The sequence below is a fragment of the Nanorana parkeri genome, unplaced genomic scaffold, assembly GCF_000935625.1.
Source record: "Nanorana parkeri isolate BGI_ZX_2015 unplaced genomic scaffold, ASM93562v1 scaffold553, whole genome shotgun sequence".
Taxonomy (NCBI): Eukaryota; Metazoa; Chordata; class Amphibia; order Anura; family Dicroglossidae; genus Nanorana; species Nanorana parkeri.
Window position 1 is genome coordinate 38,450 of NW_017306821.1, and position 21,589 is coordinate 60,038.

The following is a 21,589-nucleotide window of genomic DNA, read 5'->3' on the forward strand; positions in this document are numbered from 1 at the left end:
GGGCGCTGTGCGGGGGGGTCGGTATGGGGACCGGGCGGTTAGGGGGGGGCCCCGGGCTAAAGCCGTGTAAGGGGCCCCGAAATTTCTGATGGCTGCCCTGCGTGTCCTCTTGCACTGGTGAATACTGCTCCCCTCATTTCTTGTCCTGCTATCACAAGGACCTAAATTAGGGCAAAATCTCCCCAATGGGGTAACAGGCAGCAATAGCAACTTAACAGAGGTATTTACTCTTTCTAAGTTTATCCAAATCTAAAAAAGTGTTTGGTTGGGCTGGAGTTTTAGAAAGTTTACTCAATTTAAAATGTTCTCTGTAATCCACCCAGAAGTCCCAAACCATATATCTGGGACAGTGGGAGGGCAGTAGGATGGTACTTCCTAAAGCCTGGCTGGGAAACTTCTCTTGCTTTTTACTCATCAAACTACATTGAGAATTCAAGGAGAGGTTTACATCTGATGAAGGATTGAGCATTTCTGTGTGTAACAGGCAGCAAGGAGCCTGTAGTGGGTGTTTCCTGTATCTCAAGCAGATGCATTCCGGGATCACCAACAAAAAGGGAGTAGGCTGAACTGCATAGTTACATACTTACATAGTTAGTCAGGTTAAAAAAAGACACAAGTCCATCGAGTTCAACCTATAGAGATATAAAAAAAAAAAAGAAGAAAAGCCTAAACAGAAAGCTATGCCCACAGTTACCCAGTGTTGATCCAGAGGAAGGCAAAAAAAACCCTATAAAGCATGGTTCAATTTGCTCACACAGGGGAAGAATTCCTTCCTGATCCCATGAAGCAATCGGATATTCCCTGGATCAACAATCCCTGGTGCTTAATATACCTATAAGAACTCAATATTCAGTAATATTCTGTGCATTTAGGAATACATTCAGATTTTTTTTTAAACAGTTACCTGGGCTATCTAGAACTAGCTCCTGGGGGAGTCATTTCCACATTTTCACAGCTCTAACTGTGAAGAATCCTTTCCGTATGCAAAGGTTAAACCTATTTTCCTCCAGACCCAAAGAGTGCCCCCTTGTCCTTTGCAGTGACCTTAAAGTGAATAATTTGGCACCAAGCTCATGTATTTATACATAGTGATCATGTCCCCCCTTAATCGCCTCTTCTCCAGAGAGATCAAATTCAGTGCAGCTAATCTTACCTCATAGCTGAGTTTCCCCATGCCTCTTATGAGTTTAGTTGCCCTTCTCTGCACTTTCTCCAGTTCCACAACATCCTTTTTGTGAACTGGTGCCCAAAATTGAACTGCATATTCCTGTTGAGGTCTTACTAATGCTTTGTACAGGGGCAGGATTATGTCTCTATCTCTGGAGTCTAGACCCTGTATAATACTAGAAAGTATTTTGCTTGCTTTAGAAACTGCGGCTTGACATTGCATGCTATTATTCAGTCTATGATCTACCACAGGGCTTGAAAATTTCGCTCTCCCGCTCGCCAAATGCAAGGGGAAATTCCTTTCTGGCAAGCACAGTAATGCCCTGCACATTTATTGATGGAGCGGGTGGCTTGCAATGCGATCCCCAGGCCCTGGGGATCGATTTGCGTTCCGCTTGCGTTTCAAGCCTCGTTTTGAAGCCGACTTCCGGTTTCCGACTTCCGGCTTCTTCTTTGGCACCGCAATTACACTGGCAGCGCTGCTGAGGGGACAGGTGAAGGAGAGGTCCGCTCTCCTCCGCTGAGGGAGACACGAGGAGAGGCCCGCTCTCCACCGCCGTGGGAGACAGGTGAAGGAGAGACCCGCTCTCCACCGCCGTGGGGGACACGTGAAGGAGAGACCCGCCAACAGTGCACATCCCTACACCGGCCAGCTTAAGGTAAATTACATTTTTTGTGCTGCGCTTTGGGGGCAAAATTATTTCAAAAAGAGTAAATTGACATAATAAAGCTATGTTATCATTGCTGTTTTTTATATTTTGGACTCTTTATTCTAAAGAAAAATGTAATTTCATAAAACTAAAACAAAAAAACCCCCGGAACGCATACTTGCAATGCGATCCCCAGGCCCTGGGGATCGATTTGCGTTCCGCTTGCGTTTCAAGCCTCGTTTTGAAGCCGACTTCCGGTTTCCGACTTCCGGCTTCTTCTTTGGCACCGCAATTACACTGGCAGCGCTGCTGAGGGGACAGGTGAAGGAGAGGTCCGCTCTCCTCCGCTGAGGGAGACACGAGGAGAGGCCCGCTCTCCACCGCCGTGGGAGACAGGTGAAGGAGAGACCCGCTCTCCACCGCCGTGGGGGACACGTGAAGGAGAGACCCGCCAACAGTGCACATCCCTACACCGGCCAGCTTAAGGTAAATTACATTTTTTGTGCTGCGCTTTGGGGGCAAAATTATTTCAAAAAGAGTAAATTGACATAATAAAGCTATGTTATCATTGCTGTTTTTTATATTTTGGACTCTTTATTCTAAAGAAAAATGTAATTTCATAAAACTAAAACAAAAAAACCCCCGGAACGCATCAAAAACGCGGCAAAAACGCGGCACAACCCACTGCACTGCGTGTGCAGAAACCTGAGCGGATTTGCTCTGCATTTGGTGTGAACAAGGCCTTAGGGCTTGTTCACACCAAATGCAGACCAGATCTGCATGAGTTTCTGCACACGCAGTGCAGTGGGTTGTGCCGCGTTTTTACATAGTTTTTGCAGTGTTTTTGATGCAAATGGGCTTTCAGTGCGTTCCAGGGCGCTTGCATGCATTTTTGATGCGTTTGCATGCATTCCAGAGCGTTCCAGAGCTGAACGCTGCGGTGTGAACTAGAGCCCAAAATACCATTGGAATACATTGGACGCAGTTTTGATCCGGTCTGTAACTGCTCTGCTCCTGGAATGCACTTGGTGTGAACAAGGCCTTAATCCTTAATTCTCTGTAATTTACAAATAGATTAAACAGTAAGGGGCCCAACACTGAATCTTGGGGGACACCACTAACAACCTCAGACCATTCATAGTATGAATCATTGATCATCACTCTCTGAATACAGTCTTTAAGCCGGTTTTCTATCCAATTACAGATTGAATACTCTATACCTACTGACCTTAACTTATACATTAGCCGTGGGGAACTGTGTCAAACGCTTTTGCAAAGTCCAAGTATACTATATCCACAGCCATTCCTCTGTCCAATTTATTACTCAGTTCCTCATAAAAAGAAAGTAGATTTGTTTGACAACTCCTGTCTTTTGTGAATCCGTGCTGACTATCGGTTTTGATATAATTTTCAAGCAAAAACTGCAATGTTGTCACGTATGCCATGCAGCCTTTATGTCCTATATGACTACATTTGCATCGCTGAATGATCAAATAATCCGGAAGGGCAATGTCATTTCTGCGAACTGTTCTGACAGCTTTTGTTTGTGGACTGACATTGCATTTTTTGGGTATTACAAACCTACTTTAGAAAAGTGACACTTCATTTCCATGGATGGCAAGAGCTGATTTCCAGCAAATGACTCCCAGATCCTGTGTGGATTTCATCCAAGGTTAGCGTCTGCGTAATGACCTATTCCATGAAATCTTATCAAAGCTTCCTTCTTTAGCTCCAGAGATGACTGAGTGCCGAAACATAGATAGATCTGTACTTGATGGCCGCAGCTTAATAACCCTTTCCTTGCAAAAGATGCTTACACGTTTTTGTAATGTGTTACTTCTATGGGACCATCAGAATTAAACCTTAAAGTGACACTAAACACAGGGGTTAAATCTTAAAAATGCATTCAAGTACCTTAACTATATACAAAAATGTACCTTATTTGTGTATCATTTGGCTGTAGATCCTCAAATCATCTCTGAATTCATGCTGACACTGTCCTTCCTTCTGCATGGTGGCTACTTTTGTTCCGCGTGATGGACTACAATCTAAATGCAAATTAGTAAACTAGTCCATCATAGGAGTGAGCTTGGAGCGGTGACTACTTTACAACACACACAGAGACCATGGCGAACAAAAGAAGTCACCCTCCAGAAGGAAGGACACTGTCAGTACAAATTCAGAGATGATTTGAGCATAGGTGTGAATGGACCCTAAATGAAGCCTTATTGTCCCCACATAGCATGCGAAACATACCTTCTTTTCTTTTCTCTTGATAGGCCAGAGGCAGGAGGTGGAGCTATAGGAGAGGACGGAAGAAGATGCTGGGGACGGGAACACATGTAACATAACTGGTTGCAACCAATGACTGCAGAGGAGGAGGAAAACCCCTGACATCATTGGTTGCTAGGACGTCCTAGCAACCAATGACGCATGAGCACCATGGTCCGGACACGGACCGATTGCAGACCTGTGCTGGGCTGTGGCTTGTAGTGGATGCATGAGCCTTGGAGGTGGATGCACCAGCCTATATTGCATTGTATTGTAACTGTACTGTCTCCCTTCATTTTGTGAAGCGCTGGCTGCGCAACTGTTGGCGCTATATAAATCCTGTATAATAATAATACATCGGGTTCTATGCATAGCCATCCTGCTTTTATTTTGCTCCATTTTTTATATTATAGTGATTAAACCATAAGAATTTGCTTCAACCTAATGAGAACAGTGCATGTTCTGTAATTAAGTAAAAATGAGATCTAACAGATATTATTCTAGCTTGAAATTGTTATTAATGGGCCCTTGATCTATATCTGGCCTGGACTTCTTTTCTGATTTTGATCAGTAGCATGTTTTAAACAAGCTCAATACTTGTGTGGAAATGTACAAAAGACGATAAAAACAAATGTTTCACCTTTTATTATACTTAAAGGAGAACTATGAAGTGAGTGATTTTCACTCACCTCATAGTTCTAGCTGACCTGTGACAATGAGACTGTCACAGGTCAGCTCAGTAGATCGGTAAGTGAGCAAACACATACCGGCGCTCGCTCACTTCTCGATCCTGTGCCGGCAGAGAGCCGTGAAAGGGCAGGGACTGGATTCCCCCCCCAGCGCTGACTGGTGGAATGGATGGGGGAGGGGGGCGGGTACAGCTGGCTCTGCCTCTAGATATGCAGAGCCAGTTGTCAGTCACGAAGCTGGGTGGATCCAGGCATAATTGTCGGGATCCGCTTCAGATGCGGCGTCTTTGGCTTTGGGTGACGGGAGGATGCTAGTTTGTGTCCTCCCATTACCCTTAGGAGAACTATGGGGAAAAGCCCTAACCCCATAGCTCTCCTTTAACTTCTAATTCACAAGTGTCTCTTTAAAGTGGTCCTTTCAGTGACTGTATAAATGAATACATTCCTGACGTGTTGCAATATACAGAAACAGCATTCTTGTTCTTTCTTTTATCAGTAAAGCAGCAGTCAAGAGATTTTACCTAAGCTCAGATAATGTCACCATTCTGCTGCAGGCAAGAAGGAACATTTTCTCAGTCTTCTCTCCACCAGTAGTCAGAGTGTGACTTGGGGAGAACTTCCCTTTGCAGGTTGTGAACCTTCACACAGACACTATGTATCCATTCCTGAGACAAGGCAGTCTGCTGCAAAACAGAAGTTCTGCAGAGCATGAGAACAGATACTGATTTAAAAGGAAGAGCAGCAAAGTGAAGGGAAACAACCAAGGAGTACAGTAAGGCACACATTACGGTATTGTTTTATGTTAAAAAATCTGAGGGTTTAATGTCACTTTAAGCAAATTCAATACAGGAGAGGAACTGGTAAAATTGTGCAAGACTGAAGGTAAGGCCGGAGTTCAGCTTCAACATAAAAATAAAGCACTTATCTCTAGTCCACTACATGGAATCAGCAAATAACGTGTGATATAAAAAACACTGTTTTAAGCCTCTATTAAAGGACTGGTGTTGCGCACTGTATAGCATTAGTGATTGTGTTACTGTTCAGTTTCCTTTTTAGATTTTTGCAGATGTTGGCCTTTTAAGGTAATGTACTGTAGTTGGAAAATAACTAAACATCCCAGTGCTGTTCAATAATACTCTTTCCAGCCATCCACTGGTAAGAACCATAAATTCTATGTACGCAGAGCTTCAGCCATTGCCTCTGAGGCATGTGAATGCGTTGACTCCTCTCTTGGGATTTCCTGTCTGGTCATTCTTTAGCAGATGGTATTTCCTGGAACCTCACAATGTTCCGGATCCTTCATTTCAACCATATTTGGGAAGCTGACACACAAATGGGCTCATTTAACAAGGCAATACAAGGCAATGATATACAACGAAGCAGGATGTCCAATCGTAATCTATGGGCGAATAAAGCTGGCCATACACTGCTCAAATCTTGTCTGAATCCAAACCTGAGCAACGTGTGGCCCTGTCGGCTCCCCCTTTGTTCAACATTTGTCAATAAGCCAGTCAATCTCGGCTGAAGAGTGACTGCAGCGAATCATCTACAGTCACTGTTTGGGTATTCTGACAGCGGCGCACTGGCCACTGTCAGAATACAATAGTGCGGCAAGGAGATTTCCCCCTTGCATATCGTTTAGGGTACGTTCACTCCAGCAGCCGCACTCAACAACACGGCTGCTGGTGTGCGTGACTCCGGAACGTCCCGATGCACTCCATTGAGACGCATCGCACTGTTTCTTTTTTTTTTTTTTTGAACTTTATTGAAGTAACATTTCATTCAGCTCTATAGGCTAAAGACAGTACAATGTGGTTGTACCATGTCTCCTCGTGGTGGGCTTATAAAAAGTACTGCATGCGTCCTTTTTTAAGCGCACACCACTGGGACGCAGTGGCATGACCTTAGTCTCTCTATGACGAGACAAGTTGTCTTGTCTTGCATTTGGGCTGCCCTGGAAAAAACGGCCAGCGCAGCCGGAACGCAGATGGTTGTTTACAGGTCCTTAGCGTGGGGAACCAATCATTTTTTCTTGCTCAAAACAGCCAGCGTAGAGGGAACATGCTCATTAATACTCATTTCTGATCGTTTGCAATTCATTATTGTTCCACGCCGTTATTAAATAAGACAAATAGAATGTTGTGTTTGTTAGTTCATCATCCTTCTTCCATGCTATTCACCACACAAAGCTTATTACAAAATCATCAGTTTATTACAAGTTTATAATACAAAGTTCTATGTGCAAATACAATAAGAAAAGTCAGGCATTTTAAATACTACGTACAAAAAAAAATCTGTTTAATTGCACTGGTAATAAAAACAAAAACAAAAAACTAAAACGATATCAAATTAAACAAAAAGTATTGCAAATGACTCTTTAAAAAATCATCTGTCAACGGGTTGCGTTTAAAACAACACAGTTCTGTAATATCTGAGAAAAATAGGTTTCCCAAATGGAAAAAAGGATTCAACTTTACATTCAAAGACAGTTTTGTTTGGCGGTGATTCTAACCGTTGACCACCACCGAGGGATAAGCTACATAGGAGATCTTTATGTCTTGCCACTAAAAGATTTTGCCATTTGCTGACACTTACTTAATTGGACTAGACCAGGGGTAGGCACCCTCAGCCCTCCAGCTGTGGTGAAACCACGTGTCTCATGAGGCTTAGCGAGACTCTGACAGCCAGAGGCATGACTGCCAGGAGCATGATGGGATTTAAAGTTTCACCACAGCTTGCGTGCCAAGGTTGCCGGCCCCTGGGCTTGAGCTGCACAGAAGTATCTTAGTCATGCTCCTAAAATCACTAGTGGTTAAAGGCTTATTCCACCTTTTAGATCATATTTAGGGTGTAACAGGAAACAAGGTCTCAGCCTGTGTCCCCACAATATACATTCTCCCTCTCTATTTGTCCTGGTGACCATTGTCATTAAGACAGAAAGTAATGTCACTGTAGGGCTATACATACACTATAAAATCACCCATGTAGCTTAACCCCTTACCACGATGGTAGACAGTTACTACCCACTGCCAAGCTAGAAGGATATACATGTCTATGTTCATTAAACATATCACAGGTTAAGTGGCACACCCTCCGTCTGTGTGCCTCTAGATCAGGGGTGGATCCAGCTGTGGGGAAACTACAATTCCCATGATGTATCTGTCTAGGGGAATCATACCTATGGCTGTGAGAACCTTGCAATGCCTCATAGGATTTGTAGTTCCAAAACAGCCAGAGGGCCAACGTTTGCCCACCCATGCTCTAGATGGTGCTATAAAATAAGTGCCATACAAAAGTATATAAAAGTTGTGGCTGTATACATATAATTGATCTGGTGAAAGTGAAACATTTGTAAAGCATGCATGAATAAATGGCTGAACTTACATACATCCAATTTTTCAGTTGACCATGTGACAATAGAAACATGGTAACTGCAGTTGTGGAATTCCATATGAAACGCTGATTACCTGCTTATTGGTCTTGGGTCATTGACTCAAAGTATTGAACCGCGAGTTTCAGTATGACAGTATGGAAACTAGCATTTACTTACCTGATCCCTGCTTCCCCAGTGCCCTGTGGGCTCCAGGACCGGCACCCGCAACCTCTTCCCCCTACACCCCGATAGTCAGAGGCCCACTGACGTTACCAAGTACAATGAAGAGTCCATAGCCCTGCATTATACATTGGGACGCCGAGGGACTGTCCACAAGCCAGAGGACAGAGGAGATGAGAAGAGAGCCAACTTCTCGGGGTAGTGGGAATCAGGTCAGGTAAGTAAAGCTGCTCTTCCCAACATGCTAGACATCAACCAGCATTTAACCCTTGCAGTGTGGGGGCAGTCCCCCAGAGATAGGCTTTAAAGTGGAACCCTAGACAATTGTAAAACATTTTGGATAGAGTGGGGCATGGTTGGAACCTCTGTCTGGCCCTTTTGGCTATGTGTGCCCCCATCGGGCTGGTTTCCCCAAACGCCGTCTCCCATTAAGCACACGGGAAGTAGGAGGGAAATCTCCCCAAGAAAGGCACAGACAACAATAAAAACTCAAATAACATTCTAACCCATCTCCACTCTGGCCATTACCATAAAAGAAGTCTTGACTCAGTTTTCACATTATTGGTCAAATGTTTTAGACCTTCATAGCAACTGTGTTTACTTATTAGGGGAGTCTTGCACAAACTATATATCTGCTGCAGATTTATTCTAAATGATAGTAAACATATCAAAGCCCAGTAGAAATAAATGTGTAACATGTTAATTGACCTGTAAAGCTATAAACGTCATTTATTACAATGATTAAAAATACTTTAGACTTTCTATTTTTTAAAGGATAAGTGCCTTTTCTTTTGCCTGCCCCCTCCACGATGCTAGTCTAGCCCCCTTTCCCCACTCCAGATACATACGTACCTAGCAAACATGCCCACCACCTCCAATCTCAATTTGCATCCTGATTCCCGGTTAATCATTTTTGGTGCACAGTCCAACCTATAGGGTTCTCTAGGACCTTGTCCAGTAGCAGGAGACAGCTAGGAGCCAGTCTCACAGACCCTATGGGAATATACAGGGCAGGTATGACTAGTGCACCAAGAACTGGTACCAGAATGTAAACAGAGTGGAAGTCACTGGCAGGATTTCAAGGTAAGTATGTATCTGGGGATTAGAATGGACTAAGATTACAAGTATACTTATCCTTTAAAATCCGTTTTGCATTATATTAACTATGACTCTGCGAAGTCAGTACAGAAAGCATTTTGTTTCCTAGGGCCTCTCATACTCACAAGGGCCTTATAAGTGGATCTTTGTCAAATATTTATCTACATGACCTTCCCTTTCATATAAACCAGAGAATTGCAAGAGTAGAACCTTGGCTACCTCAAATATTGTTTGTCTTTGCAAATAATACCAAAGCAATAGATACACAGGGAACAGATAAGCTTTGACAATTATGTAATAACGTTTCACCCAATCATAGTAGTTTAGGTTATACTAAGGCCATTGCATTGGAGAAGACCAGCATATATGTAAATCCATGGGCCAGACATGGTAATTTTGCAGTGGGGTGATGGTATGGACTCTATATAAGAAGATACACATTAGCCTTCACATTGATTCCCAAGCAATGGATCACAGGGGGAGCTGTCTAGATACAGTATATGCAGCCTGCAACATCAACTTGAGAGAATGCTGCAGTCGTTTTGAACATGGCGTCATACAAAGCACCCATAAAAACTTAGCCATATAGCTAAATAAGCTTCTTGCCCACTGGGAACAGGGGACCACACAGTACACGAGAGGGACATGTGATCAGGGCTCCCTTTTGGCACTCATGTATACCAACCCAGACAGCTATACACTCAGGAAGGGTGACCGTTACCACTTCTGCTGCCATCTACTATACAAGGGTTAATTCTGAGGAAATTAACTGTTGTTAAACTTCAGTTATATTTTAGTACAGCCACCATACCTTTTTTTTTTTTAATGAGTAATGTCAGGTTCACACAGGACTCACTTTGTAAATGCTAGCTTGAGAAACACAGCAAGCACTTACAAAACGTTGTCAATTCCAGGTTCATACAGCTTTCCTAAGAGGACATAGTGCATGCTGAAACCTGCTAAAAGCTTGTTTAAAGCAACAACCAGCAAGACCGGTGTTCAGAATTTGAAGGATGGATCTGAAGTGTGTACTAAGTAGGTCAAGAAAGCTGCACAAGTTTTATAAATGCTGTTTATACTGTTCTTCTGACTAGCATGTATATTTGAAGCCTGTGTCAATTATGCCTTACAGTTTTTTTGTTTTGCTTTTTCATTTTTAATAGCATGAGGAAATATTAGAACCTCTGTGAACCGTTTCTTACAGTCTCTGTTGAAGACTTTTCCCCTGACCTTCCCTTTTCCCCAGTGACAAAGAAAGCAAAAAACCTGATATGAGTCCTAACGCTTCCTCTTTCTATCCAAAACAGAATGGTAATTCATGATACATCCACAGGAATAACAACTAAGATCCCTACTTATGTCGATGCCACCTTTCTGTGATGGAAAACCATTTCTGCTTTACATTGAATTATTGTACAGTAATACAATTTTCTTAATTAATAAAAATAGTAGTGGTGTGGCTTTTAAATACATTTCATCATCATCAGCTAGTAAAAGTGATGTCCAGTTAGGTCCCAGGGCTTAAGTCATTGTTTATGCAATAGGGTAAAGTGGAAAACACACAAGACTTCATCTTTCAGTATTCTGATGTCAGTAAACTGAGATTTGACTCGTTACTATAGGTTCCTGCCCTTAGCACATCATATCTTCTTATCTGGGTGTGTGCCTTCAGAAGTGGAATTAGACAAGCTTGAACTAGATTATTCCAGGGTAAGTGAATTCAAATGTCTACAACATATTCTGAGAGAGATGAGAGTATAAAAGTTTGTAGGATAAACCAAGTGCCCAGAATGTCTCTTCTAGACAAAGTTTAATAACTAAGCGTCCTATCCACTTTGGGTAAGTGATATTAGATCTCATGGTTGCACTGCATATACAGTTACAGATCCACTTCATTAAAATATATTTCAGTGAAATTCACATCCTTACAGGCAAGACTAGTGTTCCACAAGCAGCCATCTAGTTTATGCCAGCTTGCTTACTCCTTATTTTTTTTTCAGTCAAGTGCTTTGCATCTCCATTCAGAACTAATGCTACTTTTCTGGACTTTACTAGTCCTTAGCATTTTCCAGGGGGTAAGGAGATATTCCATTAGGTGGCTATGCCCACTTACAGGAGCTTATCAAACTCAAGTCTGCTGTCCATGTGTTAGGAGGAGGAAGTCATATTGCCAGAGGACATAAGGGTTACTGGGTAGTCCACCTCGTCCTTTTGTGGGTGAGAAGAATTGTCCGACTTGCTTCGGCTGAACTCCATTCCTGTAATAATTGGCCTTTTAACTTTTGCACCTGCGTTCAGAATGGAGCCATGGCAACAGATTGCCATTTTTAGGAAGGCCCGTCTCATCTCCCTATTGGTCAGGGTGTAAATGATGGGATTTGTGGCAGAGTTAAGAACTGCAAGAGACAAGAAGTATTCAGCCTTAAAAAGAACCTCACAAGCTTTTACTTGACATCCAAAATCCAATAGGAGGAAAACAAAAAGTGGTGACCAACATAAAATGAAGACACTTAAAACAATAATAACTGTTTTAAGCAGTGCCATGGACTTCTCTGAACTCCGACTGGTTCTGGCACAGTTTTTCCTAAAGGTCAGGCTTCTACTTCGTGTTCTTACCAAGAAGTAGATCCTGGCATATAGAACAACAATAGCCATCAATAATATGCAGAAAATGGAGGTACAGAAGAAAATATAATGTTTATGATACAAGGGAAGGACTGTGGAACAATATTCCATGTCTTTCAAACAGTTCCAGCCCATAATTGGTAGACCTCCAAGGCACAAAGACAGAAGCCAGCAGCCACTAATCAGAAGGAAAGATCTTGAGCTTTTGCTACCATTGTGCAACTTCATCTTCAACATGGTGATGTAGCGCTCAGTAGCAATTGCCAAGAGGCTGAAGACCGAGGCAGAGAGAGCAACAAACATACTTCCTTCCCGTATAAACCATTGAATTGGCGTCAACCTGAATGTATTCGCCCCAGACAGAAGGATGTTGGCTGTGTAAGCAGCTCCAGCTAATAAATCCGAAAGGGCCAAGTTTCCAATAAAGTAATACATTGGACGATGGAACTTCTTGGTTCGCCAGATAGTCAAGAGTACAAGAATGTTCTCCAATATAATGAAGCAGCAGATAATTATAAATATAATAGAGCTTGACTTCAGACCATTCTTAGGAGGGTGCTTGTACTTCCCCGTGTAATTATAATGCAATAAAATAGTAACATCGATGGTGTCGTTATGAGCCATCATACTGGCAGTCGTAGTTGGTGTAGTTCCTTGAAATTAACACTAGATGTCAGGTTTGATGTTCAAATGGCGCTCCGGTAGCCGAGGTTCCTTCTCCAATATATATGACTAGACTTGCATTCCTAAAACCACATAATAACATATTGGTTAGATTGTTCTTATTTTGTTCATGCAGTAAGAATGTATTTTGCAACTTTAGCTTTTGCAATATTATATACAAAACTATACTGATTTCTGTAGATGGAGAAAACTTTTTGTGTTACATTTATACATCGATCAGAAAAAACATCCATTATATTACTCTTTCTTACATGTTTTGCTTCTGTAGTCCATTTTATTCACATATATCTTGGTACAAAGAAAGTAACTAAATGAGCTTTAGATTTACCACTATGTAATATGAGGACCTACCTAAACCAATCAATTTGTATCCAATCAGGCATGACCTTGCACTACATAACTGTTAGTAAATCTAAACATGATTGTACAGCCAGATTGTAATATGCGTGGTGAGCTTTAGTTGAAAATACCGTTTTAGGCTCATACCTTCAGTAGCCGCACACAATACAATTTGATTGCACAATATCTATTACATTTACCATCAGCTTGGTGGACTTTTTAAATAATGATTTCTTATTCTCAAGTTCATTTTTTAGGTGCCATCTTTGGGTATCCATTTTTTACTGGTCTGACTTCATCAGAGTGAAATTGAGTTGGTTACTATGTAAAAAGAACTCGTTCTTGAATAAGGTTGTATGGTTCAGTGTTTAAAATGACAGGTGTGGTTTCTCTGTTTTATCTCTGGTACTAGTGGTGGCAACAAAAAGGTTGATAGTCCAACAAATCCAGGGAGATCACCAATACTTGGATCTCCTCAAACAGATGCAGAACACTGTTAAAACTAAAATACATTCCTGCAACATTTAGTGCTTTTGAACTTATTATAATCATATATACGGTATTTTTCCAATATGCAGATATAACCATAAGTGTTTCTGAAGCGAGCTCAAGTAAACTATATGGTACATGGATGCAGGTGTCTTGCAGAGCACCTTTCCACCACTGTATAGAAGCCTAAGCGGCCCTCTCCCCCTTTGCCTTTAGGGTTCATTGCAAGGATTTTTGCATTTTATATTGTAGCTATTATCAATCAATCTGAATCTTCTTGGGCTGCATGTAATATAAAAGGATTTGCATCCACATACATGTTTTTGTGATTTGACCACAGTAAAACCGATGATTCTTCTAAACCCTTCCGAGGAGCTAGAGAGACACAGCTGCACTGTCACTTTGTTCAGTAGCTGTGTGAAGTCACCCTATGCTATAGAGGAAGCTTTTGCCTGTGGGGTAAGGTTTCTATTTTGCGCAAGTAGAGCGGTAAAGCTTGGCTAACAGCAAACTGCGAGCTGGAAGAAAGGAAATTAAGCCAGCGTGGACAAGCAATGAATAAGTACAATTTGTTCTGTATCCAGAGGATGCTACTTCCTATGACCACAATGTACTGGAAAGGTGTCAGAGAGGCAGAAACAACAGTATCAAGAGGCTAGGTACTCCAGATACCTTTATAGCATGACATTATTAAAGTGCATTCTATATCTTCTGTTAGCAAGACTTTATATTGAGATAGACAAGGGACTTGTTATAGGTGGCCTATATCTGCAAGTAAACAGGGTTATGCTGTCATTATTATATATTATTACATTGTTGGAGAAGTAGTTGAAAATGCTTGTCATTTGTGATCTGTTTACAGGTTAATGATCAACAATGTGAACTGTGCCTCCCTTTAATATTTTACATTTAAAACTGCAGCATATGCATATTGTATGAGTGACCTATATTGTGATATACATTAGTGACATGTGTGACAAGAATGTATACATACTATGTCATACAGTCAAATACATAAAACCATAGAACATCTTACAATTTTACCACCTCACTTGCCCACTGCTCTAACAAATCACAAAGAGAACCTGTACTTTTTCCACTCTAGACAAATCTGCATGTTCACTTAACTGCTGCCCATCCAGTTGCTTATATTTATCTTTTCTATACTCCCACACCTGCTGCAGAAACGTAGGGTGACCATACACAATCTAGTGCTCACCATACTATCTGACTGTACAATCTCTGTACAACCAAGTTACGATTAAAGGAGAATTGTGTGAAAGGAGTGAAATGCACTCAACCCCATAATTAGAGCCGGCATGTGACACTGCAGCTGTCACATGTCAGCTCTATTGATCGATCGAGAGCTGAACGATCACATACTGCCAATCACTCAGTTTCCGATCTTCTCCCTGCAGAGAGTGGTGACTGTCAGTCACTGCTCCCCGCAGGGATTCCCCCCTCCTCTCTCCATTTCTCCAGTGCTAACTGGACAATCAGGTGGGGGGTGGATCCCATCAATATTGTTGGAATCTTTCTTAGCCACAGAGCGGCTCTGTGCTATCAGCATATAGTGGGCCGTAGTAGTGGGCAGAGTTTTGAAAGAAGGCAATAGCAAATGTCCTCCTGTGACCCTAAAGAGAACTACGGCTAAAAAAGATTGGGCCATAGTTTTTTCTTTTTTTTTATTAATGAGGACCGACCTAACCTACCCAATGCATTTGAAACCAATATAGCAGGCCCTTGAATTATGTAGTTCAAGGAGATTGTACAATCAGAGTTTCTTCTCTTCACTCCCATACGCCAACCAAGCAGCAGGAAGGTAAATGAGGAAGGGTGGTGATAAGTGAATCTGTTGCATTACCCATTCCAAGCAAAGCATAGATTAACCTTTATGTCATAACAATAGCCACTATCAGACCAAAGGTCTGCAATGGGGTCCAGCAGTACTCTAGTACGCTGTACAATTTTGCAATTCTCCAAGCAGAATTAGTATTGCCCAAATTATTCAGATTTAAATGCATGCATATACAGTTCAGATAACCTTATAAGGTGCCTATAAAAACAAATACTATGCTGCTATATTAGTGACTGATGTATATGCTACTTGTAAAGGCTTGTTTAGTGGGATTGTGTTAAGGATGGAGGCTGAAAAGCCAGGGGCTCTATAATGATTTTATATAGTATCATGTTTCTACAGTGGGAACTTTGTCATTGCAGCTAAGTACAGTAGGCATTGTCCCCTTGCAGTAAGCCCAGCACAGTGTACTATAAAGCCAGGTAAATATGCCCTCGTGCACGTTGTTTATCTCAAGTACGCTGTGCATTGTTACCCACCCAAGATTGTGGAAATTGAGAATTTTTCAGAACTCAGACTGGTACTCCATGCCAAATGCAATCATGTAATGATTCTTTTGGGTTTCTGAACAACTATTTCCCGAATAAATCTCTGTGCTTTGTATGCAACAGCAATCAATCAGCCATTACGAAGTCACATGACCCCTACATAAATAAATCACTGGCACTGGTGTTTTTACATTACATGGTAATGACTGTGCAAAGGTATCAGCTAATGTTTAGCTGGGGTCTCTTGTAAATCAATGTCATATTGTCTTTCCATGGGGACTGGAGCTGTTAAAGGACAAATGCCTGGATTGCGGATAATGTGAGATTTTAAAAAGCAGCTCAAGGCAACAAGTGACATCCATCAATAAACAGCTAATACTTGGTCAGCATTCTCATGTGGGTGAACAATTGGTGTTGTTAGAATAGATTAGGGACAATAGGGGTTATTTAACCAGCAGGGTGGGCTACAGCTATGTGTGGATTATAATGGTTGGGTAGGCTGTGTTCGTCATATACATTTCATGACTTAAGTTTGTATTTTTGGCTAGAGTGCTGTTTTTGTAAGTTCTTTAATAAGTGAAAAAAGAAAACATATTCACTTATGTTAAGGTAAGGGTACTGATGCACGTGCACTGATGTACTGATAACTCTTATGGTACAGTTCATTTTGGTGTTGATATAACAGTCAGACAGTGTACAATGTGCGAAAAATGTCAACAGACCTCCTTACCATCTTGTCTTGCATTGTATTGCAATTGTAATGTCTTCCTTATATTGTAAAGCGCCGTGCAAACTGCTGGCACTATATAAATCTTGTATAATAACAGACAACACCAAGACTCTGGAGTTAAACCAATGCCTGCATACATGATGCTCCAATTTGCTGACAAAAAGACAACAAACACACAATATTGTCCATATTGACCGAATCATAAATTATGCAGATCTTGAGAGCACCCATTGCTCACTCTGCAAAGCCAATTCAACTTTCAACTAGTCAACAATCTTCTCATGAATATATATTTTTTTCACATTTGGAAACAAATCCAGACGAAAACATCTGCTTTTCCTTAAAGAGTGTTTGTGCCATAGGGCTGACTTCAAACGTCTACCCAGTTCACCTGATAAATGTGGCACAAAAGCCAAACTACTGTCTGATATTATTGGCAAAAATGTTGGACAGTCTCTTTCTTTCTTAAAATGATTGCTTTTGCTAATGTGAAACACCTATTAGCACACCTATGCATAGCCTGTTACTAACAATAATGAGATCAGTGGCTTTGTCTGTTTTGAGTCTGGCAGACAAACCAATGAAAACCTCCAAATGACTCCTAAAAGTCAAAAAGTTTCAATAGCTAGCCTAAATAGGTGGAAAGCTTGAGTCAATTAATTTGGGCTTAAGGCTAGAAAAGATACAGTCGAAATGCAAATAAAGGCCCCCTGCACCTTGTAAAGGAAGGCAGTATGTGATATTTACATATGTGAACAGTATAGCAGGTGTGTATACAGAGCTCCACTTTAGCCTAAGGCTCTTCTTTTTGCTAGTTAACTGCTTGTTGACAGTTATCTCATTGGCATCACATTGATTTCTGTGTTCTGCAAATGTTGTGACTGCAAACAAGTGGTTAAATCTCAGAGTAGCAAAGAAACTTAATTGCCTCTGTAGCTCTAGGCTTAGGGTGAGGGTCCAAGGGTGCTGCAGCTCCCAGTATGTAAGTGTTAGTGAATGGGACTTTCATTTGGCTGTGTAAATATGTTAATTATTTATAGGAAAGTTTGGCTAATCATGCTTAACTTGTTGGGAGCAAGAAATCCAACTGTTCATGGAGAAAAGGGAATTCATTTTTTACAGCACATGCAGTACTAATACATATGGGAAGAATATGGGGGAAGGATCTGGCAGGTCCTGATGGGGTCTTGCTCGAAGACTGGCAAATATCTTGCCACCTATTGCCCTCAGTAACCCTTAGCCTCAAGAAACATTTTTTTAAATGTGATTCCTGGACCCCTGGCATCTACAGACAGCAATCCATCTACAGGGTGGTCATTCGTGGCTCAAACCTAGTAATATCCAAGCATCTACAGGCAGCAGTCCATCTACAGAGTGGTCACTTATGGCTCAAACTTAGCAAGATCCAAGCATCTAAAGACAGCAGTCCATCTGCAGGTTGGTCATTCTTGGCTCAAACCAAGTAAGATCCAAGCAACTACAGGCAGCAGTCCATCTACAGGATGGTCATTCATAGCTCAAACCTAGTAAGATCCAAGCATCTGCAGACAGGAGTCCATGTACACAGTGGTCATTTATGGTTCAAACCTAGTTAGATCCAAGCATCCACAGACAGCAGTCCATCTACAAGGTGGTCAATAATGGCTAAAACCTAGTAAGAACCAAGCATTGCTTTTGACAACTGGGCAAGAGTCAGGTCATGTACGGCTTCCCTAGCATGCCATAATAAGCGTATTATGTGCAGAACATTTCCAACTTGCTGGAAACTGAGTAGTGGCCATAAAGCAGGGCTGGAGACATCACAGGAGCCAGGTAGCCAATGCTCCTCAACAATTAGAGCTAATGCCTAACTTTTGAGATTTACGCTACCTGTCAACAAAGCTCCTTTCCAAAAAGAAAAAACCCTGCTGCCTCCAGGATTGGAAAGACTGGCTCCTGAATTCCACATCCATTTGTCCACCACTGACCTAAAATAATGTGGGTGGTCTCCAGGCTAGGCATATTTCACCCATAATGTAATTTACAAACAACACTATACATAACATGTATTTGTATTATATTATTGCTCAGCATTTTTCATCCTGAAATTGTGATACCAAACTTTTGTTTTCACAATAAAAACCATATAGTGGTAACATACATCTTCAATAATCTCAATGCTAAGGGAGTCTTTCCCTATGAGGGGAGAGGACATTCTGACACTGAACCTGCGATGTTGCAACTGTTTAAAAGTATGTAAAAGTGTTACTAGATTTTAGTATTTTCAAACAAAAGTTTCTCATCGTCTAGTGTTTAATAAACAAGTAATTATGATGAGTGAAAAGGCATCTACTGGATTATCGCATTGCCCTTACCTTGGTGAGACATCTGCAGACTTCTTGTATTCACAAAGCTGGGACTTAGAACAAAGTAGAGTCTCCTCTTGTCTTGTAATGCCCAGAGAGCAATGAAAGTATTGCAGAAATCACAGATCCGTCCTTTCTTCATGTAGGACAAGCTCCAGCATTCTTTCTTTTCTGGGTTCTCAGGAGTTTCCAGGGAAGCTGATCATGCAGTTCACTTTCAATGTCAGTCCGATGCTGCTTGTCCTCCCCAGGCAATACGAGTGTGGACGATGTGTGAGCAGAGAAATGTGAGCCCCAGCCCCGCCCCCTCCGTCCTCCTATTCACTCTTCTCTATAGAGCTCACAAGTCAATGGGATTCCATCCCTACTCTCCTATGGATTGAATGGTAAGAGCAGACACCTCTACAGCTAGCCTTTCACACACTTTCCACTTTACTGTACATTATTTTACCATCATTGTCTGTAACAAGTGGTTTTATTGAACAGCTTATTGCACCTTTTGCCAAAAATCAATGAATGCACCCTCATTTATTTGCCGGCTAAGTTTACCTTTTGTACTATGCTTCATATCAGGCACCCCTCTAAAATGTAAAAAAAAACCTGTGGCCCCTCAAAAATCCATACCAGACTCTTATCTGTATAGCCTGATGTGGATTTTTAGGGGGCTCCCATGAAAAAAAACACAAAAAAGTGGGTTCCCCGCGTAACATAACAGTCCCGCCTGTAAATCAAAAGCCCCCTTTACATCAGAGCCCCCTCTTTCACATCAGAATCCCCCCTTTTACATCAGAATTCTCATTCACATCAGAGTCCTCCTTCACATCAGAAACCCCCTTCACATCGGAGCCCCCTCTTTCACATCAGAGCCACCCCTTTCACATCAGATTTGATTGTCCTCTTTCACATCAGAGCCCCCCGCCATTCACATCAGATTACCCTCTTTCACATCAGAGGCCCCTCCTTTCACATCAGAATCCCACTTCACATCAGAAACCCCCTCTTTCACATCAGAGCCAGCCCCTTCACATCAGATTACCCTCTTTCACATTAGAGCCCCCCACTTTCACATCAGAATCCCCTCCTTTCACACAATAAGCCCCCCTTCACATCAGAGCCCTATTTCACATCAGGACACCCCTTCACATCAGAGTCCCTCTTCACATCAGTATCCCCCTTCACATCTTAGTATCTTAGAGACCCCTTAACATCAGAGTCCCCCTTCACATCAGAAGCCCTCCTTTACATTAGAATCCCCCTTTCATACCAGGAGCTCCCTCTGTTAATATCAGAGCCCCTCTCGTTCACTTCAGAGTCCCCCTTCACATCAGAAGCCCCCTTTACATCAGAGACCCCCCTTCACTTCAGAGCCCCCCTTAACATCAGAGTGCCCCCTTCACATCAGAGCCCCCTTAACATCAGAGTCCCCCCTTCACATCAGAAGCCCTTCTTTTTCATTAGAATCCCCCTTTCATACCAGTAGCCCCCTCGGTTAATATCAGAGTCCCTCTCTTTCACATCAGAGTCCTGCTATTACATCAGGAGGTGGAGCTAAGGCATCATGGGAGAGGGTGGGACTTGGAGTAAGCCCAGACAGAGACAACTTCCATCCTCTTCAGGATAGATCCCACCCTCCCTGGATTATTAATTTGTATCATGTTAGCTGTCCAACCTGCCTGCACCATGGACCGGCATGATGGTGTGTGAAAATTCTGAGGCATCGCTGAGGAAGCCAGAAGGCACCCTGAATGAAAAAGGCTGCTCTACAGGAAGAAAAGTATGTGTAAAAAAAAATACAGATAACATAATTACATCAGGTCCTTATCTAGATCACTGTAAGTGTGTGTCAGTCTCAATGCTAGAGTCAGTGTGCTTTTAGGTAGGATACAAAAAAGCAAAATGCGCATTGTTGCGCTACTACGGGTACAAAGAACAAATAACACACACCTTGTCATGAACATCAAGAGTAGAAGATTTTTTTTATAAATAAAAAAATCAGGAGATATTCATGATCATTTCCCACAAAATGAAGGCACAATGGGGGAATTCATAAAAACTGGAGCAGACAGAATCTGAAGCAGTCCCAATCATCTTCTCTGTTTCATTTTCAATGCTTAATTGAACAAACTGAAGAGAGAATCTGTTTGGTTACTATGGGCAACTGCTCCAGATTCTGTCTGCTCCAGTTTTTAGAAATTCCCACCAATGTGTCCTTAAAAATGGTATAATTCACCTAGATACACAGAGTAGTTGCAAACATATGTACAGTTTTTCTAACACATGTAAGGTTACCACCTTTTCTTCAAGTGAAACCCGAAGACTCTAGCGACGCGCTGACATTTTTTTGGGAGAATAAGTCGTAGCTTATTCATATGTAAATAGCGCCAACCATTCATATGTAAATATCACAGTTGAGACTATTTTCAGTGGGGGGCCAGTAGCCCCGATCTTCATTTTGGTTGCCCCTGTCTGCCTGACATCTTGTGTCCGGGTTTCTGCTGCCATGAAACCCGGACACAGCATTCAAAACACGGACTGTCCGGGTGAATCCTGGACTGGTGGCAACCCCAAACACATGCCTAAATTGCAAAACTGGGTTCAGGAAT

The 21,589-nt window shown here is 41.9% G+C and overlaps 1 protein-coding gene across 1 annotated transcript; it reads right to left on the reverse strand.

Annotated features, from left to right (window-relative positions):
• Positions 1-11,472: 11,472 nt before the first annotated feature.
• On the reverse strand, positions 11,473-19,230 carry S1PR1 (sphingosine-1-phosphate receptor 1). Its single transcript, XM_018561964.1, has 2 exons — positions 18,996-19,230; positions 11,473-12,799 (listed from the first exon to the last, which is right to left on the reverse strand). The coding sequence occupies exon 2, from the start codon at positions 12,678-12,680 to the stop codon at positions 11,577-11,579; it is 1,104 nt and encodes a 367-aa protein (XP_018417466.1). The 5' UTR covers positions 12,681-12,799; positions 18,996-19,230; the 3' UTR covers positions 11,473-11,576.
• Between the last annotated feature and the right edge of the window lie 2,359 nt (positions 19,231-21,589).